We start from the raw sequence: 26,663 nt of genomic DNA, 5'->3' as shown, positions 1-26,663 counted from the left end.
ATGACAATTAGTCTGGCAGTGCTCATAGAAATCCAACGTGTATAACAAAGTGAACAATAGCCAGCCAACTGGAGCGTATTTCAACAACTCTATAAATGGAAAATGGTATCTGCGCTGTTTTAGAGGAAACGTGGAAAATCGGGCCTTTTTAAGTGAAAGTCCAAAAAGAAAGACTGTTAATAGAAATTGCAGTGGGACCGCTGATAAGAACCAGTCAACACTGGCCAATCAACATTTCCTTTCACTGTGTTTTCTCAAGAGCAGGAGCCCCGATGCATTAAACACACCACCAAAGAGTCTGCATCTCAAGTTTAGTAACGTGTGTCTTGGAAAGGATAGCATGTGTAAGATGATACGTGGAAGACACAGCTCTGGAATGTCCGTGTGTGAATTTGTGTGCTAGCGCCTGCGGAAGGGAGGGGGTCGTCCTTCAATGAAGTTAGCTGGTGTTGTTTAGGCCTGTGTTTACGTAACCTACTGTATGTGGTCAAGTGAGAACAATGGCACGCAGGCCTCCAAAATGACAACCTAAGACAAAGTGTCAGCAACGCTACGAAAAAGCGACTCAATGCAACTAAAAGTCCTTTTATATTTAGTGAAAAATGGAGGCAAACGTGTCTGTGTGGCTGATGACTCGACCAAGCTGCGTGTTTTTCAAAGCAGATTAAAGAGCAGGACAGGAAGGGCCAGGTTTAAGGAAACAGGAAAACTGATGCAAGGAAATGAACGACGTCACCAGACAGCCCACTGCAGTCTACGATCAAGTAAAATCCAGACACAGCGCAAGTATGGATTCCTTGCTCAAGTCACCAATGAAACTTGTACTTTTGACAGGTACGTGAGCTAATTTATACTCGACGGGTACCAGATGTCTTACTGGGAGACTGTTTTAAATGTATGTCCCTCAGAGGGGTCCGCATTATCAAGTATTATTAGTTTGGAAAGGTGGTTTTGTTTAACATAAATTTTCTCTTCAACTTTATTTCTTTTGGGGGGGTTTAACCGGTTTTTGACAGGTACGTGTTGCTTTTCGGTTTAAGTTGAAGTTTGATGGATTGCATGACTGACTCTGCAACTTTTAGGAATTTGGAGGTTAACATGTTTTGTTTTTTATATAATCACACGTCTTCAGGAAGGTTTGGAATAATAATGTTGTGGTGTAATTAAAACATACACAGTGTGTCTCTTGTGTCTACGCAGCGTGGCTCTCGAGTCTGATGGGCCCATGCGTCCCCTCTGACATTTGTGTTTCTTGTCACACACTTGCAACATGTAAGACCTTGAATGGATCAAACAAGGCCTGCTACTGTAATCACGGATACACCGGAGACGGAACGACATTTTGCAATGGTGACTACACGCACGCATACACAAATCAACCTTTATATTAAAGAGCACACGCAGCGAGACTGTGGAAGCCTCGACTATTTTAGGAAGCCTTTGTTGCTGTGACTGCGTGTCGTAAACAACAGTATTAGGCCTACGTTTTGAAACAAGCGGGCTAATTGAACATTTTTAGAACATTACACTTGACGGAGCAGAGCATAGATGTGAGGCGTTAAAAATATAACTCTGGGTGGGTTAAAGCTTCTTATGACGGCTCTCGATGGCAAAAACGTTTGTGTCAAAACTTAATGAGGAACAAGGCACTGCTATGGTCATATTATCAGTATAAATCACTGTGACTTGTGCAGCTTTTCTCTTCTGGAACCATTTATCTCTGATTATCTCAAAATAGTCCACAGACATGAAGCAAATTAGCGACCTAAGGATGCTCGTGTGCAAGCAAACAAGATTTATTATTGTAATTCAGCTTAACTCTGGCCAGTTTAGAAAACGTAGGCAAAAGGAATGGCTGAAAAAAACTTAAGGTCTGTGTAAGTCATTTGAAGTTAGTTTTCTCGTGTTTGTTTGTGTATGATCGACTCGCTGTGCTGGCTTAAAACAGCTAAAGTTAGGGGGGAGGTTTTTTAGAGTTTTCTTGCCTAAAAAGTTGCCACAGAGTTATTCACCAAGGGAACAGTGTGAAGTGGAACATACGTCCAGATACAGCTTTATTAGAAGGATTTTAATGGCCTGCATCGCCTACAGTCGGCATTGTTAGTCCTGTTATGTTTCTGGGCTGTTTAGAATTCCTGGAACCCCTTTGGTTTCCTGGCCAAATCTGACCACAATCACCGCTTACATAGCCCAAGGGCCAAAAGTAAATGAAAATGTTAGAGGGGTTTTTTTTGTTGTTAAGGTTACACTGAAGCCAGAGACGTAAAATTAGGACAATATTAACTAGCAAGAGCATTTCAGACTGTGTCTGCTCATGCTTTATTAAATCTGCATTTTTACCAAAACTGTTTGGAAAATTCACATGAAACAAACAACAATTGTAGATTTCACACAAACAGGAAGAAAAGGGTCATCTTTAACTTTTAAGAAGTAAGTGATGATAGGAGGGTAAAATGGATCCATAAAAACAGGACATTCAAGTGAATCATGAAGTATGTGGGTGAAAAGTCTGTGAGGATGACAGATAAAGGATCACATGTGCTATGGGAGTATTTCCTCTCTGACTATGGTCACCTTTCTCGCTGAAGCAGAGGATTTCCCTTACCGGACAGATTGTGTGCCAAAGGTACAGAGGAGAGGAAGAGCAGAGTGTCCATCATACGTCGACAAGTAAAAACAACAGTGGAAAGTCTTAGCAGGTCCTTGTCAACAAGGGGCGGAAGGTGTGTTTGGAAGTGAAAAAAAAAGCTGGAACAGCATTTTCTATAATGAAGCAGCATCTTCAGCAGTGCTCGGTTAGCCTGGAAAGCAAAATATTTTAGGTAATTTGACTTCCATGAAATCAAACACAGGCAAACAACTGCAAATCAGTCACAAATGTGAACTATTTAAACTGCGTGCAAGTTACACCCAGCCAAGGCTTTAATCAAAAGAAGACTAACATCTCTGAGCTTCATCAGCTCATCCACACCACAGCCTTCAGGATCACGATCACATTTGGGCATTCCTGAAACAGCAATCATGGATCAAACTTCAGAGTGTACTTGTGTTAACATGCGCTCAAAGTAACTCAACAACAATGATACTAAAAAGGATCTGGGAAGATGTTATGTCGAGTTTTATGGTTTAATATATAAATTGATATGAAAAATGGGTTGCTTTTTTCTCTCCATCCAGTACAATTTCAACAAATTTAGGGGCAAATGCATAAGTTCAAGTTGGTTCTTGAAATTTCCAAAAATGCTGTCTTTGTAGTAATTTTTGTATTATTTTTGTGACATTTTGAGTCAAAATCTTAGAGAACACTTTGCATAGCATATGGTTAATCATGGAGGATTAAATTAAGATTTCATTTTCAAAAAGTAACTGAGTCTGAGTATTTCAGTGATTTTTAAATTAATGCTGCACATTCAAAGAAGAACTGATTTATTGTTGATTCATTTCTCATTAGAGTAAAATGCATTTCAGCCTCAACACAAACCTGGACAGGAAATGAATCTGCTGAGACAAAATGGAAATATGATATTGTAACAGTTTAAGAATAAAAAGTAGCCTTTTTCAAAATGCTGTAACTTTTAATTTGTAAAAAAACAAACAAAAAAACATGAATTTTAATGCAAAGCAAAAATGCAAACTACATCAAACTCCTTTCATCTTTGTTCTAGGTCATCTGTTAACCAGCTGGTTTACCCACTCCATGAGTAACAGAGTAACAAGCTGAATCTACTTTGCTTATTGAGGATGAAAGATTTTGAGCTCATTTTAGCGTTTGTATTTCCATTTCCTCACCACAGATGATGACGAGTGCCAGAACGTGACTAATATCTGTGGGGACAGGGGCCAGTGTACCAACACAGTGGGCAGCTACTACTGTAAATGTGTCTCTGGATACAAATCGACAGGACGAGACGAGTTCCTGCCCAACGATGGCACTGACTGCATCGGTAACGTCTGGTTGACCTGTTCAGGATTTAAATATACCAAACTTTGTTTTGATCAGTATCATAAAGAGTTATAAAGAGTTATAAAGTTTAACGAGGTCGTGAGAATGAGTTATCAATGTGTAACATGCGTGCAAGAACTGCTGGTCACATATTTGTATTTAAAAAAACCAACCAATTCTTATTTTGAGGTAGGAATGCTGCCTAGACAAACATCTGTAACTGCATTAACTTTGTCAGCGAGCAGCCAACGTAAGGGAACATCAAACTGCTTTGCTTTAATTGAAGCTGAACTCTTCATTTGCATCTTTCAGATATTGATGAGTGCGAGTCAGAACAGGTCTGTGGACCAAACTCAGACTGCCATAATACAAATGGATCTTTCAATTGCACCTGTCAGCGTGATTACATCCTGACTTCAGGCCCTAAGCACTTTCATCCAGAGAGCAAAGTTAGATGTAAAGGTCGGTATGAGGATGGAAGAGCACACACACACACACACACACACACACACACACACACACACACACACACACACACACACACACACACACACACACACACACACACTGATCCTTACATTCAAGGACATACATCTTTTTTCATCTTTCTTTTTTTTTACTTGCTTTTACACATCTACACACAACCCAGACACATCCATTATTGTGTGTGTGTGTGTGTGTGTGTGTGTGTGTGCACTGTTCGCTCGATGCAATACATCGAGTGAACAGTGCAATACTGAATTGTTTGATGTTTTAAGTAAAGTTGATGATAAAGAGAGCTGCTGTTTTTTTCTAAATGAAAGGCAGACTGGCCAAGTCATGGTAGTGAATTAAAGATGCGCTTTTGCAAACTGTTTGTTTTCCAGAGCATCCCCAGAAATACTGCCATGACAACACCGGCTGCGTGACGCAGGTTGTCAACAGAACATTGGAATCTGTGAGTACTCCTTTCTCACAATTTTAACCAAACGGGGTAAAAAAGAAAGGATAAGATGATGCTGCCCTCTGTTGGCGAGAAGGAAGACAAACAGAGGGTGGAATAGGAAAACGGCTGAAATGACTCGAGATTGTATGATAACAAGGATATGCAACACCAGCCGCTATGATCCAAACACAACCTGCAGTTTCAATCAGCAGTTTCGGTTTGGAGTCCTGCCCCCTACTGGAGAGTAAAGTTATAGCAGGACCAGTTAATGGATGTCATGTAGCACATTTTGTGTTCCTTGTTACAGGAGAATGGGAGAGATTTAATTAGCGTGTGGTTAGGTGATGATTTATGTAAAACTGGCTCACTAACGTGATAATGAAGCTGAGTAATCCGTCGTTCATGAACTGATGTTTATAAAGAAAAGCAAAAAATAAAATAAAAATAATTCTGAAGGTCATATTTGGGGATTTACTGCATGCAGCTGTGATTAGTTTGAAGTTAAGAGGAGTACGTGAAATTTTTTTAGCATCTTTTCAAGTAGTAAAAACACTTGACACAATTGCCGCCTTTTGTAGAGAGTCTTCACGTGATTAGATATGTGCACACGTGTGAATAGGATGAATAGGATACGTCACGTTTTCATGTAAAGTTTGGTCGTTTCACAGCTGTGATCCAAAAAAACATAACAAGGACATCTATCAATCTAAACATTTCTCCGCCACCAGATGAGCAACCTCACGGAGCCCCAAAGTCTACTGAAAGAAATTGCCAAGCAGACGTCTGGTGAACTTACTTCAGTGGAAGTGATTGCATATGTTGAGGCCTTGAGTAGATCCGCATCAACACTGGGTGCCGCGGAGAAGGATTACGCTGTCAAACCATCTGCCATCAACTCAACTCTCTCAGTAATCTTTGTTTACCATTCTTGTTTCTCAGTCAACAGTTGGAAGTCTGCCTGAAGTGCAGCTATGCTTTGAACTGGTTTAAGAAAAAGTGGCACTGGTTGCAGCCCATTGCCTTCTTAACAGTTATGCCTTGGAGATACTATTACTTTCTGCTAATGTGTCATTTTTATTATTAGCACTTATTATTTTGTTGTTGTCCCAAAGCTGACAGCAAAATTACCCATTAACCAATAATTTTTTAAACACAGTGTAGCTGCTGCTTGTATTTAATGAAAGGCCAAAAACAGCCAAACTGACGTAAACATCCCATTCTAATCATACCTAATTGGAAGCATATTGCAGTGCAGACATAACATGCATTACATGCTATATTATTGTGCACATGTTATACTCGAAGCAAATCTTTTCAAACAGAAATTAGTAAATGCAGTAAACAACCTGGTGGAGAAGGATGAACTGGTGGCTTGGACCAGAATGAAAGAAGAACGTCGTGAGCATACCATCACCAAGCTGCTGCATGTTGTTGAAGAAAGCGCTCTGTCTTTGGCCAGCAATTACAAAACTCCAACAGAGCTTGAAATCAAAGCTACAGATATGGGTGAGGCTTTCAGTTAATTGTCACTGTGATGCATTTAATTCCTTTATTTGCTTTAAAACCAGACAGGGCGCTCCTACGTTTGCTTAGAAGTTTCACTGTTTAAAAAAAATCATCTGTAAACATAAATGAATGCCATGAATTAATTCACCCTAAAATTCAATGAGCGGTTCAAAAACACAGAAAAAAATTACTAAAGGTATCAAAATACACAAAAGGCAGTTATGAAAAAAATAATATGAATTTTAATACAGCATATGTATTAATTCGATATGGTAGTATAATAGTAGGTGTTGCCCGTTATTATTATTTTATTTGAATTTTCAGTCGGTCATCAAATTATTTAAATACTATTTATTTATAATTTTGAACCTCATGGCTTCATTTCACTGTTTTATTTTCGAGAAAGTGAAACTTCACCCTCGTGCAATGTTGAATATTTTTTGGGGGGTACGGGTTCTTTTTTATTTATTTATTTAATATCTGTCCTCCTTTTGTGTGCTTGTTGTTGCTTTGGATCTGTCTCCTTTTTTCTGTTTCAGCAGAGAGCTATTCTTCCAAGTCGTAATCTCTTTTTAGAGCCAAATAACATTTTAATCCACTTTAGCTTTTAGTTTCTTCTTTTCTGTGTCCCAAATAGCTTTCCTTACAGTGTGTTATGATTTGGTTTATTTTGATTGGTGTTTGAACAGCAGTGATAGTTACAGTGTGCCTGATAAGACTCAGTAACTATCACTGGGCTCAGCTCTCCAGTTTGGCGAGGCTTTGAAATGGAGAGGGTTATCCCTGACCTCTTTTTTTTTTTATCCTCAACCGCAGAAGTGAAACTCTTCACCTTCGAGGCTCATCACACAAAAGCCAAACTGTCTGCTTCCATGGGAGGAGATCATATAAATCTAACACTGAAAGTGAGACCAGAAGAAGACCGAAATGGTAAAGTAGCTTAAAGCCTAAAAGGAAAATCAGATGCAATCTGTGCCAAAAAGAAAAGTTTGTATAAATTTTTTTTTTCCTCAGGAAGCGTGTCAGTGGTGTTTGTGCGATATGACAGCATCAGTGACATCCTGAAGCCGAGCAGCGACCCAGGTGTCACTGACTACTCGCGGTATGCAGGGACGGGGGAAATCACTGTCAACTCCCAAGTCATTGCAGCAGCCGTCAAACCTGCTGACGTTTACCAACTTGACCATGTCACCTTCACTCTGAGACACAGTGAGGTACAGACTGCACAGAGTGCTGAGGCAGGCTACATTGTTTGCTTTTTTACTTCTGCATTTGTAGAATGTAATGTCAAAACATATACTGTTTCAGAAAGTCGCTGCTCCTCTACACATGACTGCAGCTTTTCTTAAGGGAAGCGATTACTAGAGATTTTCATTCATTTTTATTCTCTATATAAATTCAGTCTAATCCTTTTGCTCAATTTGATCAGGGTAAATTAAGAGCAGCGATTCAAAATAGTTTATGTTACTCAAGGTTTTTCATTTCGAAGCGTCGTGTGATAAACAAGCTAAATACGGCGTTAAAAACAAACATTGCTGCTCACTTTTGTGCCACTTTAAACTTACAGCTAAACTTTCTATTCTGCAAACGAGTCATTTATCAACATTAGCTAATAGGATCTTGTTCAGTTCTCTCGTCAGTATCTCATCATATATATCCTTGTCAGACTGGGGCGTTGTGCTTTTGTTGTGAGAAATAGCTTCCTCAGTCCCAGATTGGGTCTGGCGGTAACCTGATAACTGCCAGAGTTTCCATTAAAGTCAAATTTGAACAAACTCACATGGGAGGAACAGTTAGCGCTTTGTGTAAAGTTTTTATGAAATTTTAAGATTTCGCACCGTGTATTTCGGCAATGACCTTTCATTTAAAGGGAATAGCTGAGGAAACGTGACGAGATTATGGAAAAACGTGGGTAATGAGATAAACAGCCCTAAAAATTAATGTACTGGTGTTTTCTTTTAGGATAATTAAAATGTATGAAAAAGTAAAATCATTATTTTTGTTGCTCCCTTGAGTATTAAGGCTAACAAAGGATGAGTTGATTTATTTTCGAGCCGTGAAAATTCTCTGTGAACTGCCTTCTTTGAAGAGCAACAATCAATAATTTGGGCCCCTTTTTTGTGCAGATACTTTTTACTACTGAAGCAGATTTTTTTTTCTCCTGTGATGCACGGGATGCTTTTTTCTTGCCTGCACCTTTTAAGTTTTTAAGTAAGGACTTTGAGAGTATAAAATACACAATTTTAAACGTTGATATACAAACATATTGTCCTGGTATTTTCTTTTAGGATCATTAAAACATATAAAAAAAGTAAAATCATTATATCAATATATTATATCATTGTAAAATATATATATTTGATACATAATCATTTAGAATAGGCCCAGTGAGCCCAGCAAAAAAGCTCATGTGCCAGTGATTAATGATCTTCCCATTACATTTATTTTCTGTGCTCTTGCATGTCAATGGCAATATTAACGTGAAAACTTGGAAAAAGCAAAGCTCATAAATAGTGTTAGAATCAATAACAGAACAACAGACCTTCGATGGGCTGTGATGATTTCTCACAGCTGTTTTGATGAGACCAGCTCTGGGATCAGTTTAAGCCCCTATTGATTTGTTATCCCAAAGCAGCGAGCTGCAAAAACTAATAATAACTCCACAGTTAACAGTCTTTGTTCCTCTCCATCCCCTGAAGCCCATAGACACTAAAGCTGATGTGACGAAGTGCGCCTTCTGGGAGTACGAGGCGGATAGCCTGCAGGGCCGGTGGGCCACTCACGGCTGCAAGACAGTCCACGTCAACAGCAATGCGACCACTTGCTCCTGCAATCACCTCACACACTTTGCTATCCTCATGTCCTCTGGGCGAGCCAACGTGAGTGAGCATACACTAAATTACAACAGTGAAATATGGAGCAAGATCAAGGAGTTTTTTAACAGCTTTTTTCACCAATGTTTCCACGGTTACTGAGGGAGAAATTTCATTTCATGCAAAATAAACACTATGTTGTCTTGTTTTTAAGTCATATATTATTTGCTTGGTGGACAATTAGTCGCCTGTTAGCTGAGAAATTTAAATATGTGGATTTATCTGTGAAGATGATGGAAATTTCTACTAAATATTTTGAAAGCGCTGCTTTGTTTACAGTAGAAAGATAAAAAATCAACTAAAGCCAAATGCAGAGGAAGTCTGAACAGGTCCTAGAGGCAAGGTGACTCAGTGCACATGTTTGGCATCTATAAGAGTTATCCACCCACTACTTTTTGAAACCTTCTCTCACTTTATTGTTGGTTTCAATTCCAATTTAAATTGTTTGGTGAATTTCACACCAACAACGAGGAAGTTACTTTTTTTTAAACTGACAACAAACCACTTGCCTATAATATTTGGACCAGTATCGCCCCAGAACGTCTCCAAGCACAACATGCTGCTGTAACCCCAGCCTGTGCCTATGTTATGCCAAATGATTCCAAGCAGAAAAGACAACAACTCGGCGCTCCATGAAACTGTGAATGAAACGCCTCCCTTTCCATTCGCTTCTCAGCTGGTGGCCCACTATACCATCCTGACCCGGATCACCCAGCTGGGAATGATCATCTCGCTCATCTGTTTGTTCATGTGCATCTTCACCTTCTGGTTCTTCAGTGAAATTCAGAGCACCAGAACCACCATCCACAAGAACCTGTGCTGTAGCCTCTTCATGGCCGAATTCATCTTCCTGGTAGGAATCAACATGTACACGCATAAGGTGAGGATGCCCTTGACGTAGTGAAACGTGAAATATCATGAAATATTGTCCGTTTGTCAGCTTTAAATCTGGTGTAAATCTGTTCTTATTCGACTTGCAGATAATTTACTTTATGAAAATGAAAATAGAAAGTAACAGTACATCTCAACATACACATTGAATAAAGATTGCAAAATACACTTAGAGTATATGAATACTGTACCACTTTTTTAACACAGTTTTATTTAAACTAAAATTGTAAAATCTCTGTCTTTCTCTCTCCCGTCTGTTTCTTGGCAGCTTTTCTGCTCTGTGATTGCAGGGCTGCTGCACTACTTCTTCCTTGCGGCCTTTGCCTGGATGTGCATCGAGGGCATCCATCTGTACTTAATAGTGGTTGGCGTCATCTACAACAAAGGCTTTCTGCACCGTAACTTTTATATTTTCGGCTATGGAAGCCCAGCGGTAGTGGTGGCCATTTCCGCAACACTAGGCTCCAAGTATTATGGCACAGATAAAGTGTAAGCTGACAATATTTGCAGCTTTTTTATATATATGTATGTGTGGATAGACAAAGGGTCGTAAAATGACTTCTTCATTTTTCAAACTCATTCAGGAAGCAAGATAAACAAGTTACATTAATTATAAGTACAAGGGGACATAGATTAAATTTGGCCTGGAGGGACATGAAGGAAGTTGAAGATGGTTGTGCCGTGGGGCAGAAAATAAATTCTGAAATGTTTTGGGTACCACAGAGAGCTTGATAAAAAAAACCCCTAAAATAGTAGCCCTGTTGTTTATTAGTGTAAAATGCTATTACAAAAGACAAGAGATAAGTTATGCAAAAGACGCGTTGATTGCTTTTTTTAGGGGGTTTTAGGGGTTTTATCCTAAGATAAGAAAGCTTATGTACAGTATTATTATAATTAACATCAGGGAATTTTACACTAAGGTGGAAATCATAATTTGCTAAAATATGAATCAAATGTATTAAAATGTTATTAAATATTATTCCATCATAGGTGTTGGCTCAGCACAGAAAACCACTTCATATGGAGCTTCATCGGACCTGCATGTTTGATCATCCTGGTAAAATCATACATCATGACTCATGAATGTGTTCAAATAAGCAAGTAAAGTAATTTTTTTTAATAACAGATATTCATTTGATTGTTTTTTTTCCACTAAAGGTTAATCTCTTGGCTTTTGGAGTAATCATCTATAAGGTATACCGGCATACTGCTGTGAAAAAGCCTGAAATCAGCCACTATGAAAACATCAGGTAGGATTATCTTTACTCCCGTTGAGTAAGTTGGAAAACAGAAGGGGAAAAAAAAGAAAGTCAAGTTGTAGGTTCCTTATCTGGTGGATTATTAGGGTATCATGTGGTGCCTTTGCAGAATTAAATTACAGCTGAGTTCTTTGTTGATTGAGAAAGGAGCTTAGCCATGTGCAGGGTGTTTAAATCGGTGCTATCTCCCTCTCAGGTCCTGTGCCCGTGGTGCCTTGGCTCTGCTGTTTGTGCTCGGTGCCACCTGGACGTTTGGAGTCTTGCACATTCTCAATGAGACAACCCTCACTGCCTATTTGTTCACCATCACCAACGCCTTCCAAGGGATGTTCATTTTCATCTTCCTCTGTGTGCTGTCCAGAAAGGTAACATCAGCTTTTTGGGTTTTTTGCTTTTTGCTTTTTTGAATCAAATAGAACAAATAGACCCCAACAAAACACATTTTATATAGTCAACTGAGAATATTAAGGTGAAGATATTAAGGCTATATGAAAAAAGAAACCTGTGTGTGAGCAAATGTGCATTTTGGATTAGGATTTAAGCATCCGAATATGCTCAGTTTGTTTGGGTTTGCCATGTTTTCTCTCTCCCCAGGTGGTCAGATTGATGCATAAATCTTTCCCTATCAAACATTTAATGAACTGACTGAAACTTTTCCTGTTAGTGTTTTGACAGGTCACAAACTAGTATACTTGTGAAATATATAAATTAGAGTTAAAAGTACAAAATATCCAAGTGAAGGTTTATAAATGTATGAAAACCCTGTAAATATGTTAACAACACTGGCACAGCTCACCACTGTATGGATTAAACATACATTGTATTATATCTAAAGCATATTTCTGTTGTGTGTGTGTGTCTTTTCAGATTCAAGACGAATACTACAGGCTTTTCAAAAATGTCCCCTGTTGTTTTGAATGCCTAAGATGAATTAATGCAGCCAAAGCCAGACCATCTGCACTTGTATGATAATAGTCTATAGTACAGCTTTTTAATATCCTGTGACTCGTGCTTCCACTTTTGGGAAAAATGGTGTTGGAGGATTTTAGTACAGATGTCTAATAAATTAGAACATGTAGCAGTGGTAGTTTCAAATGTCTTGTTTGCTTTTTAACAGACTGGAATCATAATTATGCAGCACACTTTTTGTTTGATTGTTTGTTTTGTTCCATAAAGTACATAAAAAGCCAAACAATTGCATTGCCTTTTACACAAAAGAAATTCTTGTGAGAGTAACAATAGAATAAAAATAGTTTGCATATGTTCAGTTTAATTGAGTACCTTTACCTTAGTGCCTTTATAAGCATTACACTCCAAATAATCAATGCCGTGTCCGTCTTTGTTCTCATCTTTTGTTTGAAATTGATTGTAAATTATTAAAATAAATGTGTCAAAGCAAAACTTCTCTGTTGCCCATTTCTTTTAAACCGAAATGCAAAATAATCATTGGGCTTGGTTAATGCATTCATCAGCCTTCTTTGCTAAATAAACACACTGGTAAGTGGACAGGAAGTCCAACATGAATGGCTGTGTGTCCTGTCCATGCGCCACAGTAACAATTGGATAGGCCAATGGCCCCATCTAGTGGAGATTATCAGGCACACTCGTTCTTCCATAAACTCAGAGTATTTTTGCATTATTTATCTGCATGTTAAGAAAAAAAAATGTTGTAATGAATTAATATGTGTTATCTCCTCAGCACACAGCATTCCTTAACTATCTGTCCCCTAGGCTGTGGGATCTTTTAATGAGGTTAAGAAACGTCAGCCTGGGGTCTAGCAATTAAACACATTTACCAAAAATTTCATTATTGTCTTCATGCTAGTACATTTGCATATGTCATGACTCTACTAATAAACTGAACCTCAAACTTTTGAGTGAAACAAACGAAAGTGCTCTATTTTATAGAGCCAGGAAACGCTCTCATGCTGCTCGTTCATTTCAGAAGTGGGGAGGGAACACTGTATATTGCGTTAATTATTAATGTATAGGACACATTTATTGATTGGAGGGTGCTAGCAAGATATATCCTACAATACCTATATTACTGAACAAACAAGAAAGCAGTGTGTGTCTACTACAGCCACCCAACAGTCCTCAGACTATCTGAGAAACTGTATGTCATTATTAAAAAGAGCATGTGGTAATCTCTGGGGCTGCATAATAAAGCACAGGTGAAAGTGAAAAAAAAAACAGCAGTTCCTTAATTAAAGGAAGTATAGTAGGGTGAGTTTTTTCATCTTTATTTATTTATTTATTTATTTATTTAATGAAATAATAAATAACCATCTAAATGGTAAAGGTGCTCTCACTGGTGACACAGTAGGCACTGCCCTGGGAAACGTATAAGTACACATCAGGTTTGTGTTTATTTGTTTCACACATGGTTCAACAGAATTTCGTTTCCGACACGCAAACATCATTCCCATTAATATAGCACTGCACCCATGAATGGAAAGGAGCAGGAGGAAGAATAAATTCTTATTGACACCTGCCCCCTATCTGAATACCAAATAGTGGGCACCTACAACCCAAAGAGCACTCTAACATTTATCGACATTTAACAATGCAAAACAAAACAACAAAAGAGTAAAATCAACAGTGTACAAAACCACAAGATGGCAAAGAAGAATTGTTCCTTCCACAATTAGCCCAAATTACTTTTGTGTTCTTCATATTGAAGATATTGAATTCATATTGAAACGCATTTTAAAACGGTGCATATTTGTACAACTCTTGAGATTATCATGGAGAGAGCTCCATATTCTTATGCCTACAACTGTTGGACACATTTGCCAAACTGATGCTTACAATAATAATAATCCTTCTACTGTCCCCACTTCCTGAACACAATACAAATAAACTTTGTAACTTAAGAGGTAATGTATTATTATTTTTTGCCTTGAACATCATTAATAATGTCTGTGAGGTCACTAAATCTTCTAACTTCAACAATTTCGATTTTATAAACAGATTATTTGTATATTTAACATTATGAATCATTCGTAACATGCTGTAGAAAATGGGAGCAAGCAAATCTTATATCTGTTAGTGTTCCTCACGTTAGCTCTGCAGATCCGTTAAAGCTTATGGGAATAAGGAAACACAGCAAAGAGACCTGAGAAGTCCCTCAAACGCTGCACTGCAGCAAGTGTTGTGGCCTGTGTCGAAACCCCTGAAGGTTTAAAGCTAATAAAGTTTGGAGCCAGACGTCTGTGACTGACAGGTAGATACTAATATATCAGTCTGCTAGGCGTGTCTGTGTTAGTGCTCTTTTGATCATTTTAATAGAGAAAATAATATAAAATTACAGCTTTTTATTTGTTTAATTGTAGCATATACAAAAAGTCTTTGGTCCAGTATCTATTTCTGTTTTATTTGCAGGTATATGTGCATCTGTCCAACGTGCTAGACTCTTGACAAGCCTGCCAGTTGCAGCTGATAACTGAGCACGTAGCTCTCTTTCTAAATATATTTACTCGTCTGGCTCAAAAAAAACAAAAAATCCCCAGGGTGATGTCACGGTGGCCATATCCCGTTTATGAAGTTTGTGACCTTAACTAGAACTTTCATTATTTTTCTTATTTTTAAATGCACCTATTTAGTCTTAAACGCTGAAACAGTAGGATATTTTAAATCTGTCAGAAGACATATGGAATATAATTTTTTCTGTGATTTTGGTACAATGTTGCCATTTTTTATTTCATTTGAATCTATGATTGTAATTGCAGTTGAATCTAAAACCATAACTGGCTGCCACTCAAGTGTGTTAACAAACATTATTTAAAACACGTTTGCAAGCTTCAAGACAAAAATATGATATTCCATATCACCCTAGAGGTGAAATAAAGACTGGGTGTGATTGCACAAGACAGACGTGCATTGTGAAATGTGAGCACGACCCTCACAGTTCAAACTTCACATACGAACAGGGATGTTTGTTAACCCGTTTAGGCCAAGGCAGAATCTTTAAATCTGTAATGAAGAGCGGCGTGTGTGTGTGTGTGTGTGTGTTTGGTGTATTATGAACATATTTGAAAACCAAGCGTTTCACTGATGTCTAAGAAGTAAAAGCACAAACCCGGGCAGCAAACAGCTTTCTCCCTTTACTTGAGACACGAATCTCACTGCATATTTCGTTTTTGACTGAGCAGCGGAGCTTTGAAAAATGTGTTTATTTCTTCTTCTGAATGATGAAACATTTACATTTTCACAATGTTTATCTGTGATATAAAACATATAAATAGGCTTTGAATATATAAATTATTTTTAAGCCAACTCAACTATTTTTTTAATGAAGGTAACCCACATTCACAACTGTTGTAAAATATTCAAAAGGATAACATTGATTTATATATAATGCTTTTCTACAGACACACTGATTTTGGGCACTGGGGTATCTCGTAAAAAGACACTTTGACACTTTGACCAGAGAAGCCGGGGATCAAACCAGTGACCTTCCCATTAACGGACGACCTGCTCTGCCCCTTAAATTATCTTTGACATATCATTTGTGTCGCTCTGACAGCGCCACGGGTTAGCACGGCCTCACTTCAGAGAGGGTGTGTTTATTTTATTATGTTCTTTGGCCTTATCACACGTCTGATGTGCTCTGAAGGATCAATGAGTAATGACAGCTCATGCATATAAACGGACAGCTCTGAAACCTGATCTCCACTCCTCTCTCACCATGCGGGGTCTTGTCTTCTTCTTCTGTTGCCTTGTGGCTCTGGCCAGTAAGTATCATTCACTCAGTTCTACTTGTAGGAGGATAGCACCCCCAAACTTAATAATCTTCTAACTTCTCTTGAGAAGTTTGGGTAAGAACATCCAAAAAGTCCCTTGTGAGTGTCTTTTATAGAATTGTTGTACTGTTATTGTCAGGATTCAGGTTTATTCAAGCAAATACTTAATACCTGGATAAGACTAGAACAGAATAGAATACCAATTGATTTAGTTGTCTCTGCTAACGATACTGGACTATTCTTCTGGAGTTTTCAGATTAAGTGTTTATTAGATGCCATGTGTGTCTTTTAACATCTTAGAAAAACACTGTTGTTACTCTAACAAGGTGCCTGATTGTAGCATTATGTTGTGTAGCATTGACGTAGACTCATAGTGTACCTTGCAGTGTGTTATAATGCTTACACTATGTTTGACTTTCTTGCTTTTAGCTTGCCAAGCTGCTCGTTATGGTGAGTCTTTTTCTTTAATCTTAATCATAAATCCATCATATAATAATAATATTCTCTTCCAAATGCTTTAAGTTAGATGGTATTTAACTTTAATAAAAACACCTTTCAGATCTCACCCTGAATCACAGGAAAACCTACGAGTACAAATATGAAGGAGAAGTGAAATTTGGATCCGGCAAACCCAACCGAGCCGAGTCTGGCGTGAGGATACAGTGCAACATCAAGATCTCTGGTGAATCTCCACAAGTATTCATTCTTCAGGTGAGAGTCCCAGCAGACAGTAATATAAATCCACACACTGGTTACTTAAAGTTATAAATGATGCGCATTTCATCTTTAGTAGGCTTGATTACTGTAACAGCATCTTTACAGGTCTACCTAAAAAATCAGTCAGACATCTACAGCTCATTCAGAACTCTGCTGCTCGAGTCCTCACTAAGACCAAAAAGTGGACCACATCAGTCCAGCTCTGAGGTCCTTACACTGGCTGCCTGTCCGTCAGAGGATAGACTTTAAAGTTCTGATGCTGGTCTATAAAGCTCTGAATGGTTTAGGACCAAAATACATCAATGACCTCCTGACCCAGTATGAACCTTCCAGATCCCTCAGGTCATCTGGATCCGGTCTTTTATCAGTTCCCAGAGTCAGAACCAGACACGGAGAAGCTGCATTCAGCTTTTATGCTCCTTATATCTGGAACAAACTCCCAGAAAGCCTCAGATCAGCTGAAACACTCAGTTTATTTAAATCCAGGTTGAAGACTCACCTGTTCTCAGCTGCATTTGAATAAAACACAAAATCCAAAAATTTCAAAACTTACATTTTAACTACTGATTTTATCTACTGTTCCTTTTTTTCATTTTAAATCATGCTTTTGATTTCTTTTTGTTTTTTAATGTCTCTGTAAAGCACTTTGAATCACCTTGCCGTTGAATTGTGCTATATAAATAAACTTGCCTTGCATACACAGCAACACAATGTTGGCCAGTTAATTTGAAACTTTATTTATAAATCCACCGAATAAACATTATGTAATCATCACTATAGATTCTTCAGAGGTCAAATGAGTAGACACTACTGAGGCTTCAACACCCTGACAAAATGATTTCTTTAAGACATTAAAGCAGGTTCTACTCTAATTTCAATGTTTGCACACCTACAGCTGTGCGACGCTGGCTATGTTCCAGCATCTTTCTGTCTTCTGCTTTACAATGTTATAACTACAAAACTGTGAACTTGTAAGCTAATGATACTACATACAAATGACAATGTCTGCACACTTTTGTAGGGTCACACGTTATTCGATGTGTTTTGTTGCTCAAATCTGAAAAATATTTCTTTTTTCTGTTCGGGCTTCAAGGTTTCAGACGTGACCTTCGCAGAGCTCAATGGCATCACAGGGAAAAGTGATTTCAGTCAATGCCCCAAGCTCAGTCAGCGTATTGCTGCCCAGCTCGCCAAACCTTTCAAGTTTGAGCACATCAACGGCCATGTTCGGCAAATCCAAGCAGCTCCTGACGTCACTGAGACCACTGTTAACATTGTGAGAGGGATGCTGAGTTTCTTCCATGCAACTGTCAAGACCTCACCAACTGTCTATGAGCTGGAGGAGGTAAGTCATCAGTTTCTGATTTTTTTAGTCTACCTCATTAGTAAGAATGTCAATAACACAAGTTTTATTTTGCGTATAGGTTGGAATACATGGAATGTGTCAGAACAACTACGCTACTGAAATTAACAAGCAAACAAACAACATGAACATCACTCAGGTTGTGGATATCGACCACTGCAGAATTAAAGCAGCAATGCAAAACGGAATGGCCTTTGCTGTCCTCGACAAAGAGACCAAACAGGTTTGTTTGTCTCATCGTAAATGCAGCTGATTGTGCGATTTTAAATTAAATCCAGCACAATCATCTCCGTTTCTGTTTGCATATGCTCCAATCTAGAGAGGAGAATCTATGATTTCTACTGTGCAATACCTTTACACCATCCAACCAACAGAAGAGGGCGGCATGGTCAAAAGTGCTTATGCCCTCGAGCAACAGCACTTTAGTCCCTTCAATGTGAAGGGCGGTAGTTTCAGAATGGAAGCAAAGTAAGACAAGAAGGCATCTGCATGTTATACCTGCTAATTAACTTTAGCTGCTGCATAACAAATAAAAAAAACCTTCTCCTGCAGGAAGGAAATGGTACTGATTCGTGTGAGTGAGGGAGGCAAACCTGCCAACGTCGGGCAATTGCAAAACAGGGGCGACATCGTGCACAAATTAGTGAACTCCAACGCTAATATCCCTCTTGTGATGCAGGACCTCGCAGAACCAAAAGCTAAGGTAGGGATCAACTGGTGTAGCAAAATTTCCACCAGAATACAACAAAAAGAGTGAAATTCTTCATAGTTAAACAGCTAAAATCAGGAATAACTGATGAAAATCTCTGCCCCTGTTTGCAGGCTATTAGAATGATCAAACAGTTGGCTGAGGATCATAAAAATCAGATTAAGAAGGAAACAACTGAGGACACCTTAAAGGTGTATCAGCTTTTGCGAATGCTTCAGGACAGGGATTTGGATGAGATGTGGGTGGAACTGGCAAGAAACAATGAACACAGGTGAGTGTTTGTGAGGTGATTACAAAAAGTAATAATGTAGCAATTTATTTTTTTTTGCTTTTTTTGTCCAAAATTCATGGATAACAATAATGTCTGATAAAGAGCTTGCACATACTTAAAATATATATTCTTGGAAATACCAAAAGTGGACAGCTGAGACATAAACCCTCTGTCGGGTGGTGGTCAGACACATTTGTTATGCACTGAATGCACTGTGTAATACAATTGTGATTCAACAAAATACTACTTAGTTATACTACTGCTACTACTTTAGTTATTAGTTTTTTAATACCTATTTAATTGGAGTTTGGAATTTAATGGAAATTCATCTGCATTGACAGACATATGTATAAAAGTTGCTACATTTTCATGCTTCAAGGCACTAATACTCGTTGAGTATGCTCATTTGAATGAATGCGGTTGATGGTGTTGTAAATACAGCCTCTAACACGGGATTTACGACAAACTTTATGAGTAAAGCTGCAATAAAAGTATCATTATTAAGTTATTAGTTAACTTTTTGTGAATATCTTTGTACCCAGTGAGAACATGTTTTTTTAAAGCTCAAAGTGAGACTCTTTTACGGATAACCTTTAAAAAAGCTTTTCATTATGAAGAAGAACATTTTTCGAGGCTACCTCTGAAGCCTGATGCTGATCCACTTCAGCTGATTATCCTTCGACTCAGTTCAGGAGGGATTCAGTGCAGCGCATTAACAATGAGGAATAGTTTAATATTATGCGAGGCATAAATGTAACAACTTAATTAAAACCTTATAAATATCTTTTGTAACATTTTGGTATACACCTTCCCTTCATCTGTGTATTTGAAGGATAATCTTTATCTGAAGTATTTGTGTATGTATATTAGCTCTCTTCTCTCTTCTTTTTCACTTATTAGACGCTTTTTCTTGGACATGGTTGCCGAGATCAACGACGACAGAGTCCTCAAATTCCTGCAAAAGAGATTTCAGGCAAAAGACATGTCTGCAAATGAAGCTGTGCAAACCCTTCTGATAGCTATGAATCATCTCCAGCCCAGAGCTGAGCTGGTTGAGAAGGCTAAAGTGAGTTAGCAAAGCTGGATGGTGATCACGTAAGAAACAAAAAACAACAACAAAACGATCACCTAAATGACATGTCGATCTTTCGCAGGAAATAATGAACATGGAATTCATCAAATCCAATCCTCATTTGTGGACTGCTGCCATGTTTTCTTTTGGCTCTCTGGTGTACAAATACTGCGCATATCATTCACCATGTCCACAAGCTGCTGTTCAGGTATTCACACATCAACAGGTGTATGCTATGTAATGAGAAATTATCTGTGCAATGGAGTGTTAAGGTTTTGAGATAACTATTTAAGTAATATTTCAAATTTAACTAGAAAAAATCATTTTGAGCTTAAATATTGAAATAATACTACTTCAAGTACTGTTTTCCCTCAAATTAACCATTATAATTAGAAAAGATCTGAGATTACAGTCGAGATCATCCATGTGTAAAATGATAAAGCAAGTCAACAAGCATTTTTGAAAAAAATGTTAAACATGTATTTGTTGTTTTAACTAGCCACTGCTCAACCTTGCCAATGAGGGCCTGAGAAACCACAATGAAACTAAGATGTTCATCGCTCTGAGAGCTCTGGGCAATGCAGGTCATCCAGGCAGCATTAAAACCATCACCAACTTCCTCCCTGGAGTCGCTGCCAACCCCGTAGACGTGTCGTGCCGTGTGCAGAGCGCTGCTATGCAGGCTTTGAGACTGACAGCTCGCAGAGATCCCTACAATGTAAGAACATTACATGACATGCAGTTGTTGTTGTTGTTGTTTTTAATATATGCAGATAACTTGCGTTTAAAATGTCACATTTTTTAGGTCAAGTGAAGTATTTCATTCTCTTAACTTAGACCGGTAAAATCAAGTGGAAAGCGTCTTCAGTTGTCTTTCAGGGCTCACTGAAACTGAAAAGAAACTGTGCCAGAACATAATAGTTTTTGTCCTAACAGTAGCTGGCAAATGTGTGAGCTTTGACCATGGTTTCCCCAACAGCTGATTATTATATTGCTTATGTTTTCAGGTCCAAGAGATTGCCCTGAAAGTGTTCCTGCAAAAGAACTGTGCCCCTGAGACAAACATGATGGCAATCATGGTCATGTTTAACACAAAGCCATCAGCGGCTCTTGTCTCCACACTGACTGCACATCTAGAGAGAGAAAAAGACATCCATCTCGCTAGCTTTGCATACTCTTACTTGGAAAATATAGCTAGATCCAAGACTCCAGACAATCACAATCTGTGAGTATAACAATAAAAAAAGGGGCTGTATCTTTATCGGTGTTGCTTTTGCTGGTATATTTTACATGATATCTAATTGTTTTTGTGTTTTCTGCTAAAGTTCAATTTACTGCAGTCTGGCTATGAAAAGCCTCGCTGCCAAATTTGGACGTCTTAGCTACAACAGCAGATCATTCCGAATGGACATGTTTGATGGTGGGTTCAAGTTCACCAATAATTAGACCACTTTTGAGGACTTTAAGTAAATACATTTACACTCACATATGAAAATGACCATTTTTGCTTTTCCAAATGCAGATGATTTACTGATGGGGACATCTGCTTCATTTAATATGTTGGGAGGTCCAACAAGCGTCTTGCCCACTGAGATCATATCACAACAAAAGTATTTTGCCATCGGTAGAATCATGAAGCTAATGGAGGTACAGAGTCATATAATATCCTTCAAATAACGTTTCCCAAACACTAACTGTAATCCTGTTATTTCTTTTGATTCCAGTTTGGTATCCGTTCCGAAACACTCAAGCAGCTGATTGGCCCCAGCATTCCTGGATTTAAAGGCGATTTTAGCTTCAGCGACTTTCAGGCCATTTACAATGTCGTGAGTATTACATCAAAGACGTCAAGGGAAAAATATCAGCTGTACTATGACGCCAATTGATGTGGGTGTCCACTGTGTCGTGTCATTTTCAGCTTAAAAACTGGGAATCGCTGCCAAATGATAAACCGATCATTTCTGCCTATTCACGCTTGTCTGGACAAGAGTTTTTCTTTGTAAACATCCAGAAGGATCTCCTTGAGTACATCAAAGCGGTGAGAATAAATTGGCAGAGACATTGCTGATCTATTAAAGACACATGATGCCTTGATACCTCTTACAAGATGCTGTCCTGTGATTTTGCATGTAGGCTGTTAGTCCTTCTGCACCTAAAGGAACCCCTGTGTGGGCTGCCATTGAGCAATTGCAAAAAGGACTTTCATGGCATTGGACGAAGCCTTTGTTGAATATTGAGGCTCGTTTGTTGCAAGCTACCACCCTGGGTTTGCCAGTGGAGATTGCCAAATATTATCAAACAGTCACCGGGATCACCATTAACGGTGAGGAATAAAACCTTATAACAAATGGCAATCACATTTGTTTATTATTGAAAAATGTACTTGGGCTAAACATTTGTGCTTCTTTATGTGTGTCTATAGCTAAAGCTGCAATAAATCCACCACAAGCTCAGCATCTCGGAGACCTGATCAATGCAGATATTTCACTGGAATCTGAGGGTGTCGTGGGGTAATTTAAATAGATAGATACCCAGTGTATTTGGCAACTATCATCAGTATATGCGACCAAACAATTTTTTTTGGAGGTGCAAACACTAACTCTATCATTACACTTTTTATTGTAGATTCACAAAAGATTTCTGGATTTTCCACGGGATCAACACAGAGCTTTTCCAGTGCGGTTCAGAGATGAAGAGCAAAGCTCCCGTTGAGCTGCCAATGAAGCTTTCTGCCAAGATCAATGTTGGAAAAAGAGTTTTGGAACTTGACATCCCCGCTTGTAAAAATGAGTTTGAACTCATTTCATTCAGGTATGTCAAGATCATGATTATGTCCCTCTACAGCTCTAAATACATTTACTAGATCAATTACCAACCACTCTCATTTTTTCTTTACTTTAGTCACTGGAGTGTGATTCCTTTTACTTTATATAAACTGGTCACTCCACTCCAGCTCACACTGGAACTCACAGGAGCTAAAACACAAGAATGAGTGCTTTTCATTCATTCAGATTCATCAAGAAGCTAAATGTACTAAATAAATCCGACATTTCCATTTTACAGCTCCAATCTGTATGCAGTCTCAAGGAACATTGGAGATCCAGAATCCCCTAAAAGGACACCAATGATACCTGATGAATTTAACTCCCAACAGGTACAGCCAACACCTTTGGAAGATTACTGTTACACGTTCATTTATTGAAAACTGGCAACAACTTCTTCTTGATTATTGTTTTTCCTTCAAACAGCAGCCAACACCAAACAACTGGTGGCGAAAGGCAAATATGTGTGCCAAGAGCAGCATGTATGGAGTGGGTGTCTGTGTGGACTATGACATCAGGAGACAGTATTTTAACAACGAATACCCCCTCTACTCTATAATGGGATTCACCCATGCGGCCATCAGAGTAGTCCCAGGTATACACAGCAAGTTCAGTGCACCATATGCACAGATGACCTTTATGTCGTGCTTCTTCACTCACATGAGACACATGAGACTACTACTTTTAAATGTCTTTTTCACACATATAACCAACAAGAAGGCCTGTGTTAGGTTATAAAGGTATCCTGTGCTCATGTAACCTGATGCACTTTTTTAGCTGAGGCGACCAAACCTGTGGAGAAAATCCACTTGGAGGTTCAATGCAAACCCGCCAGTCATCCATTGACCATCCGCCATCTGTATGAGACTATGAGGAGGATTGCACAGGTATTTGAAGACTTCTGTAACGTTACATGTGCATCACCTCTTCCTGTCTTTTATCATTTAAAATTTTCCTGTTCCCATGTTGTGTTTACAGGAACGATCCCAGGAGCAATCAAATTCCGCATCAAATGAACGGGAAACCCGTAACAGCCAAGAAATCATGATGGATGTACGTTAAATAGGCAAAATACAGAGTACTCTGCATTTTAATCTGACATGCACTAAAAATAATATAATATACGTGACATATATGTATATGTTGACTTTGCAAAAAACACTTCCCTCAGCTTTATTTCATCCATCTACAATAATTCACACTCACTTTGGTATTACTATAAATTTAAGACATAACATGATTAATATAAAGTAAGTACTGTCTCATATCTTAGGCCACAGCACCTCAGCCTGTGGTCAGCATCAAAGCCATTGCCATGAGTGGTAACCAGAACCTCGAGGGTTTCGATGTGACCCTGTACAACCCATCTGAAGGAGACACTCTGAAGGCCCAAATGATCGTGTCCCATATCGGAGACGCCGCCAACTGGAAGATGTGTGTCGACGCTTCTGCACAGTCTCCTGCTAATGTTAAGGTAGAAAACCTATGAAAGCAAGACTTTCTTAGTGATTTATGTTTAATTTGATGTGTAAACTGCCAGGACTTCATTTAATGGCATGGCATCAGCAGTTAATGTGTCCTGGTCACAATCATTGTCTCAGTAACTAAGGTTTGGCATGTTTTTTATTCATGTCCACGGCCTCCTTAAATCACTGGGGAAAATATTCCTTAGCAACATTTAAAAAAAAGGCTGGTGTCATTATGTTCCCATATTTCTGCTCTCTAGACAATAAAAAAGAGTAGTTAATAAGCAATGGCATGCTACTTGGAAAAGTTTTAAAGAGTAATATTACAACAGTTTGGCATTAAAAAGTAGCAGACCTTTAAGCTGCTGAACATATAAAAATCTTGGAGTAGATAATGATGTCCTTATTTTTTAATAACATACTTTTCCTTCTTTTTAAATGTGTCATATTTTTTAAAAGAAAGCGCTAAAGCCATGTGTTTGTTTGTGGAGTGGTGCTTCAACGTTGACTGTGTTTGTTCTAGGCAATGATTAGTTGGGGAGCTCAATGTAAGCCCTACAAAATATCGGTGATGGCTGCTGCTGCACAGTCCCCTGCTCCCAGGCAGACACTTGAAGCCAAAGTAGAGTGGGCCAATGTGCCAGAAGAGATGGTGAATTACTGCTCCAGGTGAGTTTCTATAAAATGTCCAACTTCTACCAAGAAATAAAAGCTGTGACAAGTTAAATGATTATCATGAGGAGAGAAGATTTGACATTCTTATCACCTTCTCAACCAACTTCCTTGAAATGTTTTTTGTGTTAATGGATTTTATCCACTCCAGAATGGAAAGATACATCCCAGGCATGGCTTTGCTTTCCGGCTTCAACCAGACATCTGAGAGCAATGCCAACCAGGAGGTTTCTGCATCAATTGTATGTGCCTCATCCGACAGCATTGATGTGACCATCAAACTTCCAAAGGTTTGACAGGAAATATTGACTACATACGATTATATATATATAAACCTTCATACACTGTAGCTAATCATTCACTGATGTGTCCTTTCTTCTGTTTCGTTAAAAGTATACAGTCTTTCGTCAGGCTGTTCCACTTCCATTTTCATCTACCAGTTTCTGTATGGAAAACACAGAAAGAAACGAACAAGCCTAAAAATGTGTAAGCAAACGAAACATGTCTGATTAGGAAAACTGAGGGTTCACTGTAATCGGCTGAGTCTTTTTATGTTAATCCTTGTGTGTTAGCATTGGTCTCTGTGTTTGTGTGTGTGGCAGTTGATTAATTTTTGTGAAAAGAACAAATGAGGAGCTGTGCCACTTTTGCTTACTGTCTAAAATCTGTTTTCTGTTGCAGAAGGACATCAGAGCACAGATGGGAGCCAGATGCCTCGTCTCACAGTGATAACAGCGCGACCAAAAGCTCACCACAGTGATGAAACTGAGGAGCATGAAAAATGTATCAGCAATCTGTTAGATGTCACCAGTTTGGAAATAACCTGTAAAGGTCCTGATTTATTAATTTGAATGCATGTTATTATTTGAACACCATCAACTGAACTGTGTGAATTCGTACCTACGAGTACGCTCACTGTGCTTGAGTTACACTTTGTTTTTTCTGATTCTGCTACAATAAATGTTTGTGCATCCAGCAATGTGTCGAATCTTTTTTCTATTTCTATTCTATTTGTACATTTAAGTGGCTAAACTGTAGTTACACAGTAGCTGGAGCTCCTCTGTCTCTTGATTAAATGTAATTAGCAATATAACTGAATATCTCACACATGCCATCGCAGTAACGGAGGCATAATCCACGCTTATTGAGGCGGCTTTCGGCTAAGTAAGAGTGCAATGAGCAGTACTGATGAAACCCCTGGAAATCTTCTCTTTTAAATTAACTTATAGTTAGAGTCTTAACCATATTTGATAACAGCTGTGCAGCCTCTCTGGCTTTGTTTGAAAAAGCAACTTGAAAAGCATTATATAAGAAATTATGCTCATCATTATTCCTTGCATCAGTAAGGCCTCCTCAGTATTGGGGCCCGATCCTTCAGACTGTGAGATAGCTTTTTCCCGAAAGCCATCAGACCCCCCCCCCAGGTCAC

The 26,663-nt window shown here is 38.6% G+C and overlaps 2 protein-coding genes across 2 annotated transcripts; both read left to right on the top strand.

Annotated features, from left to right (window-relative positions):
- The first annotated feature begins 501 nt into the window (after positions 1–501).
- adgrl4 (adhesion G protein-coupled receptor L4) lies at positions 502–12,788 on the top strand. The gene is made up of 16 exons (XM_080883142.1): positions 502–834; positions 1,201–1,350; positions 3,795–3,944; positions 4,256–4,405; positions 4,810–4,880; positions 5,597–5,776; positions 6,191–6,374; positions 7,191–7,304; positions 7,389–7,588; positions 9,074–9,253; positions 9,924–10,127; positions 10,407–10,627; positions 11,129–11,195; positions 11,297–11,388; positions 11,594–11,762; positions 12,265–12,788. The coding sequence occupies exons 1-16, from the start codon at positions 723–725 to the stop codon at positions 12,325–12,327; spliced, it is 2,307 nt and encodes a 768-aa protein (XP_080739268.1). The 5' UTR covers positions 502–722; the 3' UTR covers positions 12,328–12,788.
- A 3,185-nt stretch (positions 12,789–15,973) lies between these two features.
- On the top strand, positions 15,974–26,105 carry vtg3 (vitellogenin 3, phosvitinless). Its single transcript, XM_080883374.1, has 28 exons — positions 15,974–16,133; positions 16,572–16,592; positions 16,702–16,853; positions 17,953–18,204; positions 18,284–18,445; positions 18,542–18,690; positions 18,775–18,925; positions 19,045–19,202; positions 20,103–20,268; positions 20,357–20,482; positions 20,774–20,992; positions 21,282–21,499; positions 21,600–21,694; positions 21,797–21,921; positions 21,999–22,100; positions 22,193–22,312; positions 22,408–22,597; positions 22,697–22,784; positions 22,900–23,085; positions 23,338–23,428; positions 23,523–23,691; positions 23,874–23,983; positions 24,075–24,149; positions 24,370–24,570; positions 25,086–25,231; positions 25,386–25,524; positions 25,628–25,720; positions 25,916–26,105. The coding sequence occupies exons 1-27, from the start codon at positions 16,028–16,030 to the stop codon at positions 25,712–25,714; spliced, it is 3,804 nt and encodes a 1,267-aa protein (XP_080739500.1). The 5' UTR covers positions 15,974–16,027; the 3' UTR covers positions 25,715–25,720; positions 25,916–26,105.
- Positions 26,106–26,663: the final 558 nt, after the last annotated feature.

The sequence above is a fragment of the Rhamphochromis sp. 'chilingali' genome, assembly GCF_963969265.1.
Source record: "Rhamphochromis sp. 'chilingali' genome assembly, chromosome: 5".
NCBI classification, from domain to species: domain Eukaryota; kingdom Metazoa; phylum Chordata; class Actinopteri; order Cichliformes; family Cichlidae; genus Rhamphochromis; species Rhamphochromis sp. 'chilingali'.
The sequence above is the reverse complement of the archived record's forward strand: the minus strand, read 5'-3'. Positions and strand labels throughout refer to the sequence as shown.

What these genes read in the sequence shown, in the direction of transcription:
- adgrl4 (XM_080883142.1), top strand. Translation starts at nt 723, where the DNA reads ATGAACGACGTCACCAGACAGCCCACTGCAGTCTACGATCAAGTAAAA. An exon ending in AATCAAAGCTACAGATATGG is followed by an intron (nt 6,375 to 7,190) that starts GTGAGGCTTTCA and finishes CCTCAACCGCAG; the next exon opens with AAGTGAAACTCTTCACCTTC. An exon ending in TCTGTGTGCTGTCCAGAAAG is followed by an intron (nt 11,763 to 12,264) that starts GTAACATCAGCT and finishes GTGTCTTTTCAG; the next exon opens with ATTCAAGACGAATACTACAG.
- vtg3 (XM_080883374.1), top strand. Translation starts at nt 16,028, where the DNA reads ATGACAGCTCATGCATATAAACGGACAGCTCTGAAACCTGATCTCCAC. An exon ending in ACTCCAGACAATCACAATCT is followed by an intron (nt 21,500 to 21,599) that starts GTGAGTATAACA and finishes TTTCTGCTAAAG; the next exon opens with TTCAATTTACTGCAGTCTGG. An exon ending in CTATGAGGAGGATTGCACAG is followed by an intron (nt 23,984 to 24,074) that starts GTATTTGAAGAC and finishes TTGTGTTTACAG; the next exon opens with GAACGATCCCAGGAGCAATC.